Here is a 23378-nt window from a genome sequence, read left to right as displayed (position 1 = left end):
AAAAATCTCAACCTATGTTAAAGAGCAGCTGTATACAAGAGGAGATGCACAGGGTTTTATACAAATACTACATCACTTGATGAGACTTCAGCATCTATGGGCCTTGTCACCTATAGGAGTTCCCTAGAGCCTGACAATATCAAGGGTCAAACAGATTTGTGGCTCCCACTTCAGGCAAGTTTGGAATGTGTGTTTTTCTGATTTTATCTTCCCCATTTTGTTTTTGGAGGATTAACACAGTGTCTCCAGAAAATTTTTGCCAAGCTACTGCAATTTATCAAATCTGATGGCAACCTGTCTGTGCATGCTCAAACAGCAAAGAACAAGTACTACATGGTTGCTACCTGGCTGCAAATGATCACATGCTGTATCCTGATCTATGATACACATGGCAGTGACCACACGTAGTTTGGAAAATGATGACATACTGATTAACTCGATATTTTATTTATTTCACTAACTTCTTGCCTTTCTCCTTGTGCCCCAAGCCCCCATTTCAAACTGTCTTCATAACATTTTGGTCCTAACTGTCTACAGTCACCTGAAAGTTAAATAGGTCAAAACACAGTTCCCACTTGCTGTTCCCCATAAACAAGACAACAGCTCCAGTTCTTTTGTTAGAATTCTTCCCCATAAACAAGACAACAGCTCCAGTTCTTTCGTTAGAATTCTTCTTACCGGTAACTAGAAACACACCAACCCAAACAAAAGTCCTTTCTCTTCCTACCATCAATCAAACTACCATCAGCACTCCTGCCTGTACCAAACACATGTCACAGTAGTCCCCTTCCATTAGTCCCCACTGGAACCACCTGTACAAAAATCACTATCAGGAGCTCATCTAGACTCCAGTAGCATCCTGGTGATGTTCATACTTCCATTCATCCCTCCTCTTATAAAAACAATCCTCTACAGAGAAACTAGTCGTCACTATTAAACACTGGCTCACTGTATTACAACTATGCTGAGAAATCTTCCTACTGTCCCCTACTGCATTCTTGAACAGACCTGTAAGACAGATGTCACCCATGTCTTTTCAAACTTTTCTAAGGCCCTGTCTCAAAAACAACAACAAAAACAATGTCTTTTACATAAGCACTATAGACATTCAAAATATATCCAAGGGGGGGGCCAGCAAGATGGCTTAGTGGGTAATAGTGCTTCCTACTAAGCTTCATGACTTCCTTTTGGTTACTGGAACCTACGGGATTAAAGGAGAGAACTGACTACTACAATTTGTTCTCTGACTGCCATACAAGTGTCATGGCCTATGAGAACTCCCCCAAACACACACACACACACACACACACACACACACACACACACACACACACACACACAAACACAAATAAATAAATGTAAATTGTTTAAATAAAATACTTCAGGGCTAAGGCACTTAATACAGAGAGTCTCATTGACTTGAAATTTTTATGACTGAATATATGAATAAGGTAAAATTTTATAATTAAATCATACCACCATTATATCAGAGGTTATAAGCACCACCTAAATGGTACAATGTTTAGATAGTTATCAGTTAGTGACTGGGGCTCAAGACAGTCTTCAAAAAGACAAACAAATGCCAGGCATAGTACCTGTAATTCCACCATTTGAGACACTGAGACAAGAGGATTGCCTCAAGTTCCATGCCAGCCTTTCCCATTCTTAAGAAAGGGAAAAGAAATAGGAATGTAATTCCCTTTAACTTTTGTTTTGTTTGTTTTGTTTGTGAGACAGAATCTAACTTTATAGCCCAGGCTGTTTCTAACCTTACAGTATAGTCCACGCTGCCCTTGAATTCAGTCTTCTTATTTTAGCCTCTAAGTGCCAGGATCATAAGTATGTATCACTGTGCCTGGCTTACTGTATTAGCATAAAGCCGGTGTCTTCTGAACTCTATAGAAACAGTTTCAAGAATCAACAAAAATGGCAGCGTCACATCTTGCCAAATGTACTATCTATGCTGCTAAATTTTCACCTTCCAGAATGAACCTTCATTGGATATTTTAAAAATCCTTTTATGACCTAAAACAGTGTATAAGTTACTAACCCCCTAAACTTGTTGACCTGTGTTCAAGGTCCTACTATTCATTACTCTGGAGAGTGAATGGTCTAAGTTTCTCTCATTCATGCTCTATCCCTCAGGAAAAAAATACCTTCTAGCTTACCTCTGATTCAGTACATACTTTTCCAACTAAGAGTTAGAGAAGCTGCAATGTACTGAGAAAGTATGGAGAAATGAGCATCCATTCATTGCTGGTGGAAATATAAGACTATATAACTTCTACTTAAAAACAAATTAACAATACCCCCCAAATCATTTAGAAAATGTACCTTTGAAGGCAATTCCACTTGTAGTGGCTTCATCCAATATAATACTTGCATATATGTGAAGAACTACACACAATAGTTTATCTTAATACAATTAAAAACAAATCATCAAAAATAAGGAATTGCTTTTACTTATATAAAATTCATACAATGGCAAAGACCAGAAATATTAAAACAGCCCTTTATATAATAATAATAAACAAAAACCATGTTGGAGATAGAGAGAATATCAAAAAAACTTTAAAATAGACTGCTAATAAGGACCAGAAAACTGTTTTGAGAGAATATCCTGGACACCAGGATGTTTATCAGCATCTCTGGTCCCAGCCACTAGATGTCAGCATGCTCACTCTCCAATTGGTAAAAACCAAAATTGCCCCAAGACATTATAAACCCTGTTGAGGAGAAGATTGTCCTTGGCTTTGAGTTGTTGCTTTCAAGTATTGAGAAGCAATGACTAACAATGAGAAATTCTCAAAATACTCCTGACTTACGATGCAAATTAATCAATATATAGTAATAACTACTACTATCCAAGCAATTACTACTATATGCCAAGCATATTGAGCACATCACAAAATGTACTGTTCACAGCACAATCAAATAAATATATATTAGTATTCCTCCTTAGCAGATAAGAGGAGCTGGGTATGACTGTACTTAACCTTAATTCCAGAACTCAGGAGACTGATGAAGAAGAGTTAAGTGTTTGAGACTAGACCAGGCTATTCAATGAAACCTTGTCTCAAGCAAAACAAAACAAAATCTTGACAAGATAACTGAAGCCCAAAAGCATTTTAAAAACCTTGTCCAAAGCTGGGTGTGGTGGTGCATGCCTTTAATCTCCAGTACTCTCAAGGCAGAGGCAGACAGATCATCAGTGAGTTTGAGGCCAGCCTGGTCTACAAAGGGTGTCCAGGACAGCTAAGGCTACACAGAGAAACATGGTCTCAAAAAACAAACAAAAACAAAAAACCTTATCCAAGATCAAAGTTATTAAGCAAAGTCACAGAATTTGAGCCATGTAATGATGTCTGTCCAATGTTTTGATTTGTTTGCTTTGAGACAGGGTTTCAACATTTATTCAGGAACATCTGCTATGTGGACACAGTGATGCACCCCTGTAATTTCAGTACCTGGGAGGCTGAAGCAGGAGAATTCTAAGATTTAGGCCCATTCAGACTACATAGGAAGCCTCTGTCTCAAAAATTAAAGGTAAAAACTAACAAAAAATTAACTGAAAATTTTCTATTAAACCTCAATTAGAACAGCAAATGTCTGAGACACTGGGCCCATGATCTGCTCCTTCTTGAAGCATATAGCTAAGGGTTATGGCTCCCTTTCCTCACCAAGATTTCATGCTTAGCAGAAAGGCTACATTCTAGCTGCAACCATCCAAGAATAACAATGTCCATCTTTGTTCTAGCATGCTCATTAGCCAGAGATCTGGCTGAGGTATACCAAAGACTAGAAGCTTCTACCTTGCCCCATGTCTAATACAGAGGCTCAGAGGATTTTCTAGAGGAGTAAACAGTTAAAGAAAGAGGTATATATACACTAGAACTTTACTCATCCATAAAAATGCAATTACATCATTTGCAAGAAAATGAATAGAATTAGAGATCATGTCTAATAAAATGAGCTAGATTCAAAAAGACAAATATTAGCATTTTCTCTCATATGAAGAATCTGTATTTTGAAACTTTTATATAGCCAGTGTGGTAGTTTAAGCATATAATCCCAGCATCTGAAAGTTGGGAGCATGAGGATAAGGATTTCAAGATCACCCTCAGTCACACAACAAGTGTGAGGCAGCCAGTTAGTAAGATTCATCTCCCACACTCACTCACACAAAGGAACAAATGTGCGAATATTTTTTACAAAGAAAACATAGAAGTGGCCAATAAGTGTTTAAAAAAAAAAAAAAAAGCCAGGCGTGGTAGTGCACGCCTTTAAGGCCAGCACTCAGGAGGCAGAGGCAGGTGGATCTCTGTGAGCTCAAGGCTAGCCCAGTCTACAGAGTGAGTCCAGGACAGGCAAGGTTACACAGAGAAACCCTGTCTCAAAAACAACAACAACAACAACAACAACAAAAAGGTATCCAGTTATCATGGCAATGTAAATCATTATCACAATTCAATATTATCCCATACCCTTTAGTATAGCCAAAAATAAAAATATAGATAATAAACATTGGAAAATATGCAGAGAAAATGGGATTCTCACATTGTCATTTTGCTTTTCTTTTGCCATTCTTCCTTTCTTCCTTGCTTCTTTGCTTGCTTGCTTGCTTCCTTACCTTTCTCCCTTCCTCTCTCCCTCCCTCCCTCCTTCCCTCCCTCCGTCTCTCCCTCCTTCCTTCCACTCTTCCCTCCACTGTGTATCTAGGACAGTCTCAAATTTTCTACTCTCTTAACCCCTAACCTCAGCCTCTCATCTGCACTACCAATCCTGTTTGGTGTTTGCTTTTGTTTGGGGTTTTGGCTTTGAGTCAAACCAGCTTGGAACTCTTGATCTTCCTGCTTCAGCCATGAACATAAACAAGGGTTTAGCTAAGGTATTTATTGACAGCTTTCCCAAATACATACTGAACTGAGAGCAACTTCCAGTGGCTCTTGTTCATTACATGTATATTTGAGACATCTAGTCAATGACTGTTTTCTTAACTCTGTGCTGTTTTCATTGTTAGAGTTTTCAATGTTCTGCTGGTGAAGAGACTTATGAATCCAAATTTTTCCAGCATATTTGTAATCCTAACACTATATCATTGATGCATTTGATATACATACCTATGAACAGTCTTCAAGTCACTAATAAGGTTAATGGTAATTTTGCCAATGATTTAAGAAGACACACACACTGTGTCACATGCCCACTTATCTTCAATACATCAAAACAACAGGCTTCAATGAAGAGCCAAAAAAAAAAAAAAAAAAAAAAAAAAAATCATTGCCCAGCTTAGGCTTTTAATCTTAGGATGAATACACAGGAGTTTCTACTTCTATGAAGCCTTTCCTTACCTGGTGGCACCACCAAAACTCAAGCAGAACTGAATCTATCTATTTTTCTTTTTCCTTTTTCTTTTTTTTTTCTTTTCTTTTTTAAATTAATATATTTTATTAATTTATTCATATTACATCTCAATGGTTATCCCACCCCTTGTATCCTCCCATTCCTCCCTCCCTCCCATTTTCCCATTATTCTCCTCCCCTATGACTGTTCCTGAGGGGGATTACCTCCCCCTGTATATGCTCATAGGGTATCAAGTCTCTTCTTGGTAACCTGCTGTCCTTCCTCTGAGTGCCACCAGGTCTCCCCCTCCAGGGGACATGGTCAAATGTGAGGCACCAGAGTACGTGTGAAAGTCAGACCCCATACTGTATCTGCCCTCACTTCACTTCATCATATTATATAGTACTTTGTTGATAACTCTGTAACAAGGCCAGGATCTCTTAGAGGATAAAGATTTCTTTAAATTCTTTAAAGCCCAGCACCATCACCAAAATTTTCTCAGCACTAAAAAATCCAAACATGCCTTGCAACTCAGATATAACATTTCCTACTTTCACAGTCAGTGACCACATGTCTAAGGACATTTTAAATGCACTTACCTGTAGCAAAAAAGAAGCTGCATAGCTCATTAGAGAAGGATGGTGGACTAAATTTAAGCTGTGCTTATATTCTGTTCCTCCAGTATCTTCTAAGTTCTGGGGATCAATGTACATTCCTTTCTCAAATGGTTTGGATACCCATAGGCAATAAACCATAGCTTTCAAATAGAAATTAAATTCCTGATAGATTTTGCTGGGAAGACTGAACTCGTATTTTTCCTAATGAGAAAGAAATAAAATAGTCATTAACACCTACTATTCCTCTTAACAGCTCCCATATAGCTATACTTGATCATTTATAAAAATGGTGATTTACCCTACCCAGATCTAGCCAATGGACAGGACATTCTCCACAGTTGAGTGGAGAGTGGGGTATGACTTTCTCACATACTCTGGTGCCCCATATTTGACCATGTCCCCTGGATGGGGAGGCCTGGTGGCACTCAGGAAGGACAGCAGGCTACCAGGAAGAGACTTGATACCCTATGAGCATATAGAGGGGGAGGAAGTCCCCCTCAGTCACAGTCATAGGGGAGGGGAGTAAGGGGAAAATGGGAGGGAGGGAAGGGATGGGATAACCATTGAGATGTAATATGAATAAATTCATTTTAAAAATGGTGATTTAACACAGGTTTATCCTTCATACCGTGTGTAAAACGTCCTTTTTCTTTGCAGCTATCAAATTAGTGCGATACCTAATAAGAAAAGGAAACATATTAGCATGTTTAAAATGCCATTGGATGTAATACTTACGAATCTACAATAAATTTGTTAAAATGTACATTTGAGGGCTCGAGAGATAGTCCCATATTAAAGTACCTGTCATAGAAGCACAAGCACCTGAATTTGGATCTCTAACACTCACATAAAAACCAGGTTTGGTTCCATAGATCCCCAACCCTAGTACTGTAGCAGTGGGGAAGAAAACAGACAAGCAGGTCTCTGAAGCTCACCAGCTAGCCAGTGTAAGCAGGCAGTGAGCTCCTGGTTCAGCTAGAGGCCCCGTCTCAACAGATACAGTACAAAAGCAATAGTAGAAGATACCCAACATTCACCTCTGACCTCCATCTGAATATGTTTTTTTGTTTCTCTTTTTAGAGACAGGATTTCTCTGTGTAGCCTTGGCTGTCTTGAACTCACTTTGTAGACCAGGCTGGCCTTGAACTCACAGAGATCCACTTGCCTCTGCCTCCCAAGTGCCTGGATAAAATGTGAGCACCTCCTATGCCACCACCACCACCCATCTCCATAAAGAATTTTTTAAAGATAGGGTTTACAGGTGGAATTCAGTATCAGACCACTTGTCTGGCATGCAGAAGGGTATGAGTTCAATCCTGAGAACTACAAAAAAATAAAAATAAGATAAATAAAAAGAGGCTCAAAATTGAGTTGGAAGATGACAAGATGGCTAAATGGGTACAGTGTTTGCCATGAGGTCCGACCACTGGGGTTTGACTTCCAGAACTCACAAGTACAAGGAAAGAACTGACTACAGAAAGTCGTTCTCTCCTCTCCACATACACACTGTGGCACATGCATACCCACACATACATACACAATAATGATACATCTAAAGAGCTAAATCAAACATTTTAGATGTGATCTTATTGTAAATAGAACTCAATAGAGAAGAGACAACGAAAGACCTTCTTTCAGAGTTTCACTGTTAAAGAAAGCAGGGACTCACTAATATAGGACATACTTTCTTTATGTAAAATAAGGTGCGGCCGACCAGGATGAGAACTGAGAAGGCAAAGACTCTACACGCAGCCTCATGACCTGACCTTTATCCCTGACCTCACACAGTGGAAGAGAACAGGCTCTGTAAACTTGTCCTTTGACCTCCACATACATTGTTACACACACACACACACACACACACACACACACACACACACACATACACACACACACAGAGCCAAATAAATGTAAAAGAGTTAGTTTAAAGGTACAGAAGAACAATGAAATCCAGAAATGTAATTTTTTCTTATCTGAGAACTGCCATCTATTTCTACATATTTTAACATTGACAGGGCTCTACAATTTATCTCTGAGGGGTCTAAACTCAAGAGATTAAAAATAATCTCAATCCACAAGTAAAAGAACAAAAGGCCAGAAATGAAGCTTAGAGGGTCACACAACTGGCACTAAATAGTTCCTCTTGCCTCCCAGGAAAATGCTCCTTTTACCAGAGAAACTACATACACTTCAACAGTTATCAACGAAATGATTAATATTTCTTTTTTTCCCCGTTTTTGGTTTTTGTTTTTTCAAGACAGGGTTTCTCTGTGTAGCCTTGGCTATCCTAGACTGCTTCGTAGACTAGGCTGGTCTCAAACTCACAGAGATCCAGTTGCCACTGCCTCCCCAAGTGCTGGGGTTACCAAATGCTGGGTGGCACGTACCACCACGCAGACATGACTAATATATCTTTAACATGTAGAGATTTTAATTAACAAAGCTAAATGTAACAGTGCCATTACATAACAAACCAATCCATAATGAAGACTTTTATTTCTATATGCCCAGTAGGGCGGATTTAAAAATAACACAGCTCCAGTTTTAGTGTTTTGAGGTACCTCTATAATGCAGCGTGAAATCACTTTTAAAGCGAAATATGGCAGACTCGGAAAGACAAATACTATATTTTCTCTCATTTGTGGATGCAATATTTTACATACACAGAAAATATCAATTATATATTCATGTGATAAGAAAGTAGAAGCAAGACTGGAGAAAGGAAGTGGACTAGCAGGAAGGGGCAGGGAGGAAAAAGCATATGGGAGCAAATACAACCGAGCATGATGCACTGCAATGAGCATGTCTTTAGAAGAACCAGCACAATGTATGAGTATAGCACAATAAAAAGTTTAAATAATAAAAATAATAACATAGTTATCCCAGCCTTATATGATTATATTAGAAGGTCATATACCCCAAAAGCAATGTTTGCTAGTTCCAGAAACTCTGGCAGAAAATTGATAGGAATTTTAATTTTATTACAGTTAAAGGATGAAGAGAGAAATATGATATAGTAATTCCTAAAGCAATTTAAAGGAAAATGCGGGCTTGTACCTGTACATAATGTAACTGAGTTGGTTCAAGACACTGGCATCCAGGCTTAGAAGTGCAGAATGGAAGACCACAGGTGGAAACAATACCACCAATGGAAGGCCATAACTTATATATATGTCACATACCTTTTGGAAAGAATGTTAATATCAATATATAGGTTATTTTCCATAAATCAATGAAGTTTACTCAAAGAATAATCAATATATGATAAGCAGTAGTCTATCATTACATTTGAACCTATCTAACTCTTAAATAAAAATGGTAGCTATAAGTCTATTTAAAATAAAACTCATCAAATGTCAACTTTAACTCAGGAAATTATTTCTATAAGACCATTATTAAAATATTTCATTTAAGTTGGCCAGTTGGTGTATGCCTTTAATTCCTGTACTCAGGAGGCAGAGGCAAGCTGTTCTCCGGGAGTTTAAGGTCAGCCAAGGCTATACAGTGAGATCCTGCCTCAAAAAAAATATTATCATATGGTGGCTTAAAACCAGCTGTGACTCCAGTTCCGGAGTCCCTCTTCTGGCCTCTGTGGCACCAAGTAGTCATAGAATGCACAGACGTAAGTGCAGGTTAAACACCCAAACAGATGAAATAAAAGTAAATAAATCTTTAAATTTATCTTAGAATTGGAAAAACATGTTAGAGTAAGGGAGCATTTCTTTCCCCCTATGTCTCCCAAATATTTATTTACCATAATCAGTTAACTGGCAACCTGAAAAACAAAGGAACATAGTTTTCTAAGCAAATATGTAAGAGAGGCTAGAAATATGTCTCAACTCACAGCACCACAAAAACTAGGAGTGGTGATGAAAGCCTTTAATCCCAACTTCCAGAAGAGAGATCAGATGATCCTCAGCCTGTTGGCTAGATGTATATCAAGGAGATATAAGGCAGAGTCATTTGGGAATAGGGAACCTAATTGAGAAAAGGGCCCTACCAGACAGGAGGACTATAGGCAACACTGTAGAGCATGTTCTGGATTGGTGACTGATGTGGGAGGGCCCAGCTCACTGTGGGTGGTGCCACCTCTGGGTCTTGGATTTTATAAAACACCATCCCTGTGGTGTTTTATCATAGCAATAGAAACTCTAACCAAGACAAGAGTACACATCAAAATTTGTAGCCACTCTGGGCTACACAAGACATACCTCAAAAACAAATAACAAACAAACAAAAACCCAACTAGGTATTAGTGAAATGAAGAAAGAAAATTGGGGAAGGAAGATTATAAGAGCTACTTTGTGGCAGTGACGGTTTTATCCATGTTAAATACTATAAAACAGAAGGACTAGAATTACAAAGGTACTAGGTAGCATTAAAAAAAAATCAAGCAGTTGGAAAGTTAGGAGTACAAATTTGAAGATGCAAGATAACATTGTCTTTTGTACTGCTAGGGCATGGGGATAAACATCTATGAACAACAACAAAAATGATGCTTCTGTGTAGGACCAGCTGGTTTACAGGTCAATGTACAGTAAAGTGGCATTTTCTTCTATACATGGTCTATGAAAGTCAGTTGTTCAGATGAAACTACACTTGCTCTATTAAAGTCAGTTATTCAGGTGAAAATAAATCACTGATTTCAAAATGTGGCTATTTTAACTACATAGTAAGATCATAACTTACCCTAATGACTATACCTGAAATGTAAATCACAGGGTGATAAAGTGACTAGCTATCATAAATGTTATTTGTGCATTACCTTCTCATAGAAGTCCAAAATAAAGTGCAATAACAATGTACTGTTGCTCTCCAAGCGCATTGCAATCACGGACAGCCAGCTGACGTACTCAATCAACTGCAACACAGAGTTCATGGATCCACCCAGAGTTGTCTCTCTGCAATGAGAAATCATAAAACTCAGATTCACACCAGTAAAGGAGCTGTTTCCAAGCTAGAGGTAGGCAATATAAAGCAATAAATGGACATAGGATTCAAAAACTGTGAGTTCTCCACTGCACGATTTACTTTCTTTTTAAAATAAAAGCATAGTGATTAACCATAGTATTAGTCTTGATATTCGGCTTTCTTTCTTTTTGCTTTTGTTTTGAGATAGGGCATCATGATGTAGTCCTAGCTATCCTGGAACTCCCTACTACATGAGGAGGAGGAGGAGGCTAGCCTTGAATTCAGAGATCTGCCTGCCTTTGCCTTCCAAGAGGGAGGTTAAAGACGTGCGCCACCACTGCCCAGCACTTTTGTCTTCTAAGGAGAACCATTAAGATCAACTCATAGAACATCCTCAGCAGCTAGATTCTGTTAGCAAATCTGAGAAGAAAAAAAAAGGATTAAGCTTCAAACAAATCCTGGATAATGTTACAATATTGGAAAATGATTGCAGTCAATATGTTTGTCTCCAGTAATTGATTAGCACTGAAATCTAATACTCCTCAATTATGGAAATCCCTTAGTGAAAAATAAAGAAAACTCACTGAGAATGGGTATAACAGTTCAGAGAAAAGCGGAAAATGAACAAAATACATAGAAAAAAATGATGTCATTAATCCCACACAGCACGTTTCAAAAACTATAAACATTCATTAGGAATCTTTTCCTATGTACCAGTAACACAGCAGCATGCTGAATGAAACCCGTAATTCAGCAATCAGTATCCAGTTCTGCCTGAATTCCTCAGTAAAAATATTTTCATCAGAATTCGATATAATCCTAAAGCTGAGTAAGCAGAAAGTTAGCATATTTCAATCTCTAGTTAAAACCCCCTCCGGGGTTTGGAGAGATTCCCCAGCATAAGACTACGTGTTGCTCCTGCAGAGGACCAGGAGTTCAATTCCCAGCAACAGGGACAGGGCCGCTTACAACCATCTGTGACTCCACTTCTAGAGGATCCAATGCCCTCTTCTGGTCACACCACGTGCTGCACAGACATGCATCCAAGTAAAACACACACACACACACACACACACACACACACACACACACATAAAATCACATCTGGATATATTGTATTCTCTCCTAAATCAATAAGTATAATCTCTTAAATGACAATATATAAAGTGAGCAGTTCAGACCATCCATGTCTCACATGTATCTTTTAATCCAGTTAAAAAGATTTAGAGAAGACTGACAACGGCTATGCACTGATGAAACGGTGATGTCTAATACGCTACAGTCTGTGATGATATAGTGTCAGACTTAAGAGATAGTGACTCTCCCACCACTCACTGCCATGATAGTTCAATGACAGAAGAAGCAGGGAAAGATTAGAGAACATGTAACAAAGCAGATGATAACCAATGGATAGAGGTTCCTTGAGCTTTGGAAGGACTTCACAAATGTGCATCCTACAATTACAATGACTGATCCCAGCAACCTTTTCTTTGTTAATGTGGTGCTGGATATACAATGCAGGTTCTCATGCATGCTAGCTAAGTGCTCTACCACTGAGCAACATCTCCAGCCCCAGAACAGACTTCTTGGTGAGTGCTTCTGCACAAATCACTGGCATTCTAAATAAACCAATTCATGGTTCAAAGACTGACTCCTATTCCTACCCTCATCCCCCGCAGTGTGTTCAGCATTCCTAGCTGCCACCTGCTAAATGATAGTAAGACCCTCTTTCCAGTCATTGCTTCACCCAGAAATGTCCCTGGAAAGTGCTACTGAGATGGTATTCTACCCTTCTCTTCTTTAGGATTATCACTACAATTTACTCCCTTCTAGTCACTTATGCAGCAAATGGTCATATAATAGAAATATAACATTATCTAATTTTTCGGAAATGAATGACTGAAAACTTATGAGCTATATTGAATTTGTTTGTTTTATTGGTTAATCTTTGTATGTACATGCACGCACAGGTACAGAAGTCACAGTGCACATGTAGGGGTCAGAAGGCAACTCTTGGAAGTCTGATCTCTCCTATCTTGTGGGATCTGAGATTTGAACTCAGGCTGTGAGGTCTATACTCTAGCACCTGCTAAGCCATCTCCCTGGTACACAGACGATATTATTTCATTCTAAACATTATAACAAGATTATCTAGGCATGTGCCCATTTATGTGCTTAAAAGGGTTTAAAAAACACTGTTCCTTTTTAGATGTTCTCCCTAAATTTATGACACAATTATGAAAAATCTGGGCTAAAACCTAGCTCCCTGGTAGAGCATCTGTTTAGCATGTATGGGCCCTGAGTTCTATTCCTAGCACCACACAGAGGAGGAGGAGGACTTGTAGAAGCCACTACAGAAATTGTAAGGTATTTAATTCAGGGGTGTCTGAGATATTCTGCAAGATGGCCAAAAGTTATTCAAGCGAACACACTATTCCAGTAGTATTATTTTTGTAAGAGTGGTTCTCAAACTTTGGCTTTCACTAAAAATGTGGAAATGGTAAAGCAAATCACTGAAGCACTGCAGGGTTTCACTCAGTAGATCAAGAGCAGGGCCTAACAATTTTAATATCTGAAAAGTTCCAAGTGGTATTGATACTACCAGTCTCTTTTTCAAGAACTGGAGCTTCATTACACTTCTTCCCTAGTTGAGCATGGTGGCACACATTTTTAGTTCCAGCACTCAGCAGGAAGAGGCAGGCCTCTGTGAGGTTGATTCTTTATTTAATCTGGCTTCTCTCTTGGCCCAGAATTGCTCTACTTGCCCTCAAACTACTCAGCGATCTGCTCTAACTTTCTGGCTTCTTTACCTTCTCTGGCTCTTTCCGTCTTCACCTCTGAAACCTATCTCTCTATTACTGTCCTGGTAAAACTGCCTCCTCTCTTTGAAAACTGCCTCTTAAGTAGCTTCCCTTTCCTCTCTCTTCTCGTGAGAGTTGGGCATACCCTATCCTATCAAATCTTTCGCTGATTCATCACTTTTTCTGTCACTCAATTAGACATCACTTTTAAACATGGGTGCTTCACCTTCATTTGGGATTAAAGGCATGTACCCACACACATGGACTTAAGCTTTTCTTTACCTAATACTTGCTCTATACCATACTGGCCTTGAACTCAGATCTGTTTGCCTCTGTCTCCTGGATTAAAGGGGCATTTGTATTCCAGCCAGATCTCACAGACCTAGAGGTCTTCGGATGTGATCTCTTACGAGAGCAGCCATGTTCTGAATTAACATTCCTCTACAAAAAAGTCATTAAATTGGGTTGATAACTATTGAAGCTGAATGATGGGATGTGTAGTGGTTAAGCTTGATTCGTAACTTGAGATGCTCTAGAATCAGCATGGAAACCAAGATCTAGACATGTCTGTGAGAAGTTCTCTAGGCTAGGTTAACTGAGGTGTAGGAAGGCTGACCCTGAATATAGGTGGTACTCGTAGGTGGTACTCGTCTATGGGTTGGTGTCCTGAGCACAAGCATTCATCGCTCCCGACCCCCTGAATGTGGATGCAATGTGGCTAGCTGCCTCATGCTCCCACAACCATGCCTTACCCACCATGATGGACCACATTCTCTCAATCGTGAGCCAAAACCAATCCTTCCTTCCTTAAACTGCTTTTGTCGGGTACTTTGTTGTTGCAACAACAACAAAGTAATATGCCAGAGGTTGTTAACATTTTAATCTTTGTGTTTGTGTTTGTGTGTGTATGTGTATACATGTGTTTCTATCTTTGGAACTTATTTTTATTGTCTACTTACAATTTTAAAAGTATTTACTCATTCTTGGGAATTTCGCACAATGTATTTTGATTATTTCACCCAACCCCACCCCTCTTTAACTCGTCCTACCTTCGGATCACACCTCAACTTTATGTCCTCTTTTTAAATTTAATAAGCCATCAACTCCATATTTGTGCTATCCATATATTTCTGATGGTCATTCACTGGGGCAGTCAGCCGACCAGGGTGGAGTCTTCTGGACTGTCAGCATTCTGATCGCTGGCTCCTGTGCAGGTCTTATGCAGGCAACCATGGCTACTGTGAATCCATAAATGCAGTGGTCCTATGATGTCCATAAGACACCATTTCATCCTAGTCTACCCAGACCTCTAGCTCCTATAATCTTTCCATCCCTGTTCCACGATAGTCCCTCTTATCTCTTCTTTTGATTATGTTTACAATTTTCTATAATATAAGCTTTTTTGAGGCAAGGTTTCTCTGTGTAGCTTTGGCTGTCCTAGACTCCCTTTGTAGACCAGGCTGGCTGGCCTCAAACTCACAGCAATCCACCTGCCTCTGCCTCCTGAGTGCTCAGATTAAAGGCATGCGCCACCACGCCCGGCAATATAAGCTTTTTAAAGCACTAGAGAATAATGTGGCTGACAGACTAAAAGAGAATCCATATAGGCAGAAAGAATCAAAATAGCCTTATTATGCAATTTCTTGAAATTCAGTCTTTCACTTTGAGGTAAAGCATATACTGAATGGAAATTCAAATTCTTTTTTAACTCCAAAGCCAAGAGAAATTAATACATGTAACCAAAATACACCCCAGGAACAAAAACTATCATTAAAATTGGCTATATATATAAAAATTCATTACATAAAGTGAATTAAAGTAAATAGAAGTCTAAGCTGCATTGTAAGTTCAGCTTTCCTTTTTTGCTAAATTATCTAGAGCCAAGTGACTCAAAGGGATTACTTTCTTGTTCATCTAAATAGTAACTTGGAAAATTGACTTTTCTTTAGGATTGTGGGAATGAAATGTGAAGAGTAACTAAAACATTTCCATAAAAGTTCTCCTAAGTATTATATATCTCATGCCATAATCTTAGATTCCATATGTGAACATTTTATGTAGATCATCTCTCTGGACTGCCACAGAATTAACTCACAGGGGACTGTCTGTCACTGGTTGCACGTGGGCACTCGTAGAAAGCCACAACAGCCAATTCTGCAATAGTTCTTTCAGAGTTTGAAGAACACTACACTGAGGAGAGAAAACAAAACAACACAAAATCATCCAAAGCAAATAGTAGTCAGATCTAAGCGAAGCTTAGAACTCAAATAGTGGCTACTCCAACATTTTTGGTCTCCAAAGCACAGATAAATGCAAAAGCCCAAACTGATGTTAGCATTTTTTTCCTAGAACAAACATACTTCAACAAGACTTCCAGCATAGCCTAGGAACAGAGCTTTCTGTAAATGTGTCCTTTCTGACACATATTATATCATCAAACAAACCAGCACCCTTGGCCATGCATGGTGGTACGAATCTGTAATGCCAGCATTCAGCAGGCAGAGTTAGGGAGATAAGGAATTCAAATGGAATCTTAACTACGTATCAAGTTTGGTGCCAGCCTGGGCTGCATAAGATTCTATCTCAAAAACAAATCATCCTTATGCTCCCCTCGGAAATTATCTGACGTTGCTAGCAGTAAGAGTTCTCAGAAGAGTAAGACACTCTGCTCACTTTGTGGTCTTTAAGTAGAAGCTCCTTCTCTTATTGGTTATAAAGGTTAATCTTCTGGAACTCTGGAAAACAGATGCTGTGAATCTCTGTGTTCTCAGACATTTTACTCTGCCTTCCCTGAGCCTCATTCATAATTCCTTAACTACCTTCCCTTAGTCTCTTTTTTGGGCTGCAAATTAAATACTGTTCTCTAATTTTGATTCATTTTCTGTTCCCTTTTCTCCTTATCCCCAACCTCCATGTGAACACATGAGTAGATTGCTGTTTTTTTCCTGAGTATAGTAAGATGTATTTGGTTTGGTTTGGTTTTTTTACCTTGAAATAAATGGTTGATGTAAAGAAGAGGGGTGTGAGATGATCAAAAAGAAGTGGCTTCACCTCTAGGAAACAAAATAAAAGTATTCAAATTTTTAAAAACATATTACATTGGATTAAATAAGTTCAAATTCTGATAGTTTAAATGACAATGTCCTGTTGTAGTGGTTTTTCTTCTAGGCCCCAAGCTCCTTGAAAAATGAAATTCAAGATAATTTTACAAATACCTAGACCATGTAGCTAGGCTCTTCTCTGACTAGCTCATAACTTAAAATAACCTATTTACTAATCTACATTTTGTCACATGGCCAGCTATCTCTGCTATCTCTTCCTCATATCTTGCTTGGGTGAATCTCTCATGGGCATGGCTCTATCCCAGAATCCTTTCTGCCTGCCAGATGCCCTACCTTCTATTTCCTGTCTCAGCTATAGGTCATTAGCTTTTTATTAACAGGTGATGCTTCCATACAGACACAAGAGAATCCTTCTACAATGTCCCCCATAAGCTCATATGTTTGAATGCTAAGTCGCCAATCGGTGGCACTATTCAAGCAGGTTTAGGAATGTTGGCCGTGCTGAAGGAAGCTTATCACTGGAGGTGGGCTTTAACGTTTCAAAGTCCAGTGCCACTCCTAATTCACTCTCTGCTTCATGTGGTACCGTCATGGATTCCAAGCCTCTAGAGCTGAAAGTCAAAGTAAACTCCACCTAAGTTGCTTTGGTCATGGTGTTAAATCAGAGCAAAATAAAAGTAACTAATAATATGTTTTCATGATACATACCGGAGAAGCTACTGAATGGAATCCAGGCCAGAAGCTGAAGAAACTGTGACCGACAGGAGAAGCCATCCCAGAGAGGCAAGCTTTTATACAGGAAGGTTTCACAGGAGCAAAACCCCTCCTAAAACACATGGCGATCATAAAATCTTACATAGAATTACAAACAGTCTCTACCAACCACTTTATTTTGTGGTGTAGTTGTTTCAGATGGCATGAGAGCATCTAGACAGTGCCAATATACAAGTTCCAGCTTCAACTGCAACTCCAAGATACCCAGGATAAACAATCCAGCTGCCAGGAAGTATGTCACATTCTAATGCATTTGTAGCTATTAAGAACATAGGTGTGCACCTAAACTGCACACCTGTAATCCCAGCATTCGAGGCGTGGAGGTAGGATGATCTGGTCAGGAGTTCAGAGTCATTCTCAGCTACATATTCACTTTAAGGCCAGCCTGAGCTAATGAGGCCCTCTCAAAGAATTAATGAATTAACTAACTAGTTACTTAATTAATTAAAAAGAAGATAAGTCATGGGCTGAGGACATGGCTCAGTGGTAGAATAAGTGCTTGCACGGTATGCAGAAGGTAGTGGGTTTGATCACTAGCACTTTCCCAGCCTCCAAAAAAGACACAAGTAGTATCCCTGTAAGATTCATACTCCTGGCTAATTCAATCAATTGAATGCATTAAATCCTTTGTTTTCTTAAAATCATAGAACTTTGCATTCTATTTAAAAATTTAAATTTATTGTTTCTTCGATATAATAGTACAAAAATAAACATCAATCCAACTTGGCTCTATAAATTTCAAATTGAGCAAATACTATTTTTAAAAGATGCCAAGAATAAGGAACATTAGTAAATAAAAATAATAATCAGTGACGTTAGGCACTAGGGATTAGGGCATGGCACAGTTTGTAGACTGCTTGCCTATTATACACAAGGCCCTTGGTTTGATCACCAATATTGCAAAATATGAGATGTAACAGTACATGTCTGTGATCATCAAGCCCTATCTTCAAAAAAGAAAAATGTCAGGTACTAAAGACAACACTACAATGGACATCCAAAGAAAGCTTAAGAATGATGCAATCTATAGGAAACAAACGAAATCTTACTTGTAGGAAGCACTGCACCCTGATGACAGTGTCCAGGAAGTTTATAAATTCTTTTTCTTGTTCAGAATCATTAATATTATACCATATACATTCTAGAACAGAAATAATAAATATAAGCATCTGGTTATGCAATAACAAAAATGATTAAAAAATATACTTGTCAGGGCTGGAGAGATGACTCAGAGGTTAAGAACATTGACTACTCCTCCAAAGGTCCTGAGTTCAATTCCCAACAACTACATGGTGACTCACAGCCATCTATAATGTGATCTGATGCCCGCTTCTGGCCTGCAGGTGTACATGAATGCAAAGCACTGCATACCTAATAATAAATAAGAAAAATATATATTTGTCACAGCTGGGCATGGTAGTACACACCTGTAATCCCAGCACTTGGGAAGCAGAGGCAGGCAAATCTCTGTGAGTTCAAGCCAGCCTGGTCTACAGAGTGAGTTCTAGGACAAGCCAGGGTTACACACAGAGAAATATATATATTTGTCACTTCTCTGGAGTGACAAAGACATGACAAATTTAAAAAGTTGTAAGATTCAAATACCCTGGCTAAGCGATATTGTAGATTCTAACAGGGATTTGGAACTGAGTCTCAGCAAATATGGCACTGTAGGGGGGAATTTATAGTAAAAACACTGAAAACAAAGTTTACTTACAGTGACCAGAGTTAGTTTCATGTCACAGTAATCCAAGTGACTATAAATGCACAGTTGAAAATAGAGAGGGTGAGTGGAGTTTAAGCTACAAGTGGTGAGGATTTACAAAGTAAAAGTCTAATAAACTGTATCGTATCTCCAATAAAGAAAAGCCAAAGGAACAACAGCCTGTAGTGAAGAAAATTGACTTGAAAGACTTGAATATTCAGGGAATGCTTATCCAAGAAATAAGTAATCTTGACAGTCACCAAAATTACTAGAGAAAAATGTCACTGTGATTAAAGGAAGTGGTCAGGCTTTATTATGGCTTGCCCGAAAGACTCCCCACTGCCGCTTCCTTTAATTCTATAGTAAGAAAATTTCTAACAACCAATGTGTTATTAGAGGAAGTAGTTCAGTTGCTACACATGAGCATTTTGGTCACCAGAAAGAATCACTCCTATTATAAAATAAACAGGTGACATGCTGTCTTGTAAACTGACTTTCTCTGAGTTGGCTTAACATTAATCTAATTCTTACATGGTCCCAGGAATACAAAGAAGAACTCTGAGATTAAGACCAGTGATCTGGTAAATTCCGATGACCATCTAGCAGTGTCTGCTTAACACAGCTCCTTTTTTAATTGTCTTAAAATAACACTACAAGTATTCATGTTCAAGACATATTATTACCAGAGAAATGATTACAGCATATCAAACTCCTCTGGTCTAGAATTTTTCATCTAGAATGAGAAATCTATTTCCTATTGTCTTCTCCCCTTTTCTACCCTGTGCTTGACGCCCTCAATTCTTACCTTCTTGTAATGCTTGACTCAACCAGTAACAGAGCCTCAGGAAGATCGACTCATCGTTGACACAATTAATATAGTGAAGTAGCAGAGAGTTGTTTAGCACAGAGCTCATCTGAGAAGGTAGCTGTAAACATGGAACAATCTGTCACCAGTTAGTATGTGAAATGTAGGCCACAGCAAGAGGGTCAACATTATATAGGTAAAGTACAACAAAAACAGAGGGCCTGGGGCCTGGGATAAGACTCAGTTAGCTATTTATTTCCCTAGCATATGGGAGGCTGATGTCAATCCCAAGTCCTGAAAACAGAGCACCTATACAGATCAGGCAATTCAAATCAGCACCTGTTGCAGCCACCACGTACCTCTAAGCAATGAATGTTCTGTAGGAGTTGAGGGAAACTTCGCAGCTCTTCTAGTGGAAGTGATGTGTCACTGCTGAGGTAATCAAAAACACTCTTCTTCCCCCTACATTCTTTGTTAGCAGAATTTACTGCTGGTATAACTGAGTGAGAATTCCATTTCTCAAAGAGAAAGATAACACAAGTATTGATCAATGCACTAAAAAGACAACTTGGATGTGCTGATACACTCTTTTAATCCCAACACTCAAGAGGCAGAGGCCAAGGCTAGTCAGCATAATAAGTTTCAGGCCACCCAGGGCTATGCTTTAATCAGATACGCTCTCAAAAATAGATTAAAAATAAATAATAAAATCAGTCACTAAGATGCTTCACTTAATGGGAGCCTGACTGTGGTATGCATAGAAGACTAAGTTATCAGAGTTGATTTAAGTATCTATGCTCACCACCATCTGAATGGGTACTACTTGGAAAGCCACAAGTCCTTTGATGCTTCAGATTACTTACTCTTTTCAGACAACGGTCCTTAGTCAGACCTAAGGTCAGCTTTGTAGGTTCTGGAAGAGCTCCTTGGTTCCTTAGCTTCATAGCAAACAGAGCTGAAGTCCACAGGCTTTTTGAATTATTAAAATAGATCTATAAATTTAGGTGTAAAGTACAGAAGATTAGGTACTCATGTGTCAGAGCAACATAATGAGTCCAGAACTATTAGCTGAATACATAATAATTAGGAAATACTTACACCCTTATAAATCTACTCAATGTTGTTTCTCTCCTAATCATGCATATAAAGGAATCAACAGAGGAACAACCTCTAATACAACAACTCCCAAAAGAGTGGGGAAAAGATTGTAGTTCAAATCTCTATATTAACTTTATGAAAAACGATGCATTTTTCCATGGGCTATGGTGCACACCTATGATCGCAGCCTTTGGGAAGCCAAGGAAGGAAGATGAGTTGGAGGCCAGCCTGAGCTACCATACCACAACTCTTTCTCAAGCAAAACAAAATAAAGAAAAATGTATTGAATCTCAGTAGGACTTATCTCTCAGAAATCCCTTACCTTCCTCCTTGCAGGCAAAGATACAGAAATCAAAGCAGGAGCAAAGAACTTATACAGCGACAACAAAGCCTGGAGATAAGGCTGCATTCCCTGAAAGAAAGAAAAAAAAAGAATTTTTCATTCTTCAATTCAGTGGCCAAATACAAAGTTAAGAGCTAATACTAAACAAAAGGTAATGATAAACCAAGTCTAAACTTTCAGACTCTAATTTTACAATGTGACAGAACTATAAGAAGAAGCTACAGAAAGTATAGAAATGAGTCGTCATCCAGACGTGGTGGCAAACACCTTCAATCCCAACAATCAGGAAGCAGAAGTAGAAACAAGTGGAACTCTGAGTTCAGAACCAGCCTGGTCTACATAGACAGTACCAGGCCAGCTGGGGCTGTGCTGGCTAGTTTTCCCTGTGACACAAGGGAGAGTCATTTGGGATGAAAAACAATTTTTATTGAGAAAAAGCCTCAATATGATTGTCCTGTAGGACAATCTGGAGGGCATTTTCTTGATTTATGATTGACATTCGGTGGCCTAGCCCACTGTGAATGGGGCCACCCCGGGCAGGTGGTCCTCTGGTGCATAAGAAATTAGGCTGAGCAAGCCATGAGGAGCAAGTCAGGAAGCAATGATCCTCCATGGCTTCTGCATTAGCTCCTGACTTCCCTGACTACAAGCTATAAGATGAAATAAATTCTTTCCTCCTCAATGTGCTTTTAGTCACAGCAATAGAAACTCTAAAGACAATGTCTCAAAAAAAAAAAAAAAAAAACACAGAAAGAAGGAAGGAAGAAAGAAAAAAAGAAAGAAAGTAGCCAGATTAATTTTTATCAACAATATTTTTTTTTTCTTTTTTTGGTTTTTTGAGACAGAATTTCTCTTATAGTCCTGGCTGTTATGGAACTCACTCTGTCAAACAGATTGGCCTCGAGTTCACAAAGATCCTCCTGCCTCAGCCTCCCACATGCTGGGATTAAAGGCATGCGCCACCACACCTGGCTTTTATCAACAATCTTAAAACAAATTTCTCCAATGGCTAATCTCCTGTTTTATGAGTGTTTCCCTATTCTGCCTGTATTTTAGTCTTAAAACTCATACTTGCTAGCACAGCATGGCTTATTGAGAGTGGTAACTTGCTCAAGTTCAATATGTATTGCTCCTTAGGGCTAGAGAGTGAGCTTAGCTGTTAAAGCCACCTGATACACTTGCAAAAAAAGACTCAGGTTCCATTCCCAGGACCCACATGATAGCTCACAGTGTCTACAACTCTACTTCCATGAGTACTGTCACCCTCTTCTGGCCTACTTGGTCACTGTACACATGTGATGTACATATACACATGCAGGCAAAATACCCATGCATACAAAACAATTTTTAAAAATTTAAAATAGTAGCAAGGATGTGGTAGGACATGCCTTTAATCCCAGCACTCAGGAAGGGGAAGCAGAGGCATGAAAAATTCTGTGAGTTTGAGGCCAGCATGGTCTTCATAGCAAGTTCTAGGACAGCCAGGGCTACATAGTAAGACACTGTCTCAAAAAACAATTAATTAATTAATTACACTTGTTTTTTAATTAGACATCAAGGAGGTAGGACCAAGAGTGAAATTCAAGAAAACATAGCAGAGGTTAATTTGTTAATTTAACAAGAATACTTGATCCTCATAAATCCTGGCAAATTCAGGAAGGCCAATGAAGCTAATGATATGCACTGTAACCCCTTTTTCATGTACTTGCTGTTGTTGACTGTTCCATCTTTATAGCTGCCCTCTCTTATAAGATACAATAGTCAAGCCACTTAATAGGACCAAAATAAGTCTTCAAAAATATTAACTTCAGAACTGAGCAAACAGCTGTTGACAAAATGCATGCCTGGCAAGACTTGTGACTTTCATGCCCAGAACCTGAGTTTTAACAAGTCACCTGAGGCAGTGTGTGCTTATAATC

The 23378-nt window shown here is 38.9% G+C and overlaps 1 protein-coding gene across 1 annotated transcript in view; it reads right to left on the bottom strand.

Annotated features, from left to right (window-relative positions):
• Positions 1-23378, bottom strand: part of Cenpi (centromere protein I) — a 56650-nt gene that overhangs the window by 13659 nt on the left and 19613 nt on the right. Inside the window, exons 7-18 of the mRNA XM_051142496.1 lie at positions 21439-21528; positions 20882-21010; positions 20378-20536; positions 20019-20139; positions 18558-18649; positions 17443-17560; positions 16661-16725; positions 15768-15862; positions 10726-10861; positions 9018-9142; positions 6589-6637; positions 5943-6161 (exon numbers count right to left, since the gene is read on the bottom strand). Of these exons, the coding sequence (XP_050998453.1) occupies positions 5943-6161; positions 6589-6637; positions 9018-9142; positions 10726-10861; positions 15768-15862; positions 16661-16725; positions 17443-17560; positions 18558-18649; positions 20019-20139; positions 20378-20536; positions 20882-21010; positions 21439-21528 (1398 nt within the window). The remainder of the gene's footprint in view (positions 1-5942; positions 6162-6588; positions 6638-9017; positions 9143-10725; positions 10862-15767; positions 15863-16660; positions 16726-17442; positions 17561-18557; positions 18650-20018; positions 20140-20377; positions 20537-20881; positions 21011-21438; positions 21529-23378) is intronic.

This window comes from Acomys russatus, chromosome X (assembly GCF_903995435.1).
Source record: "Acomys russatus chromosome X, mAcoRus1.1, whole genome shotgun sequence".
NCBI lineage: Eukaryota > Metazoa > Chordata > Mammalia > Rodentia > Muridae > Acomys > Acomys russatus.
Note: the sequence above shows the minus strand (reverse complement) of the source record. Positions and strands in the feature narration are given on the sequence as shown.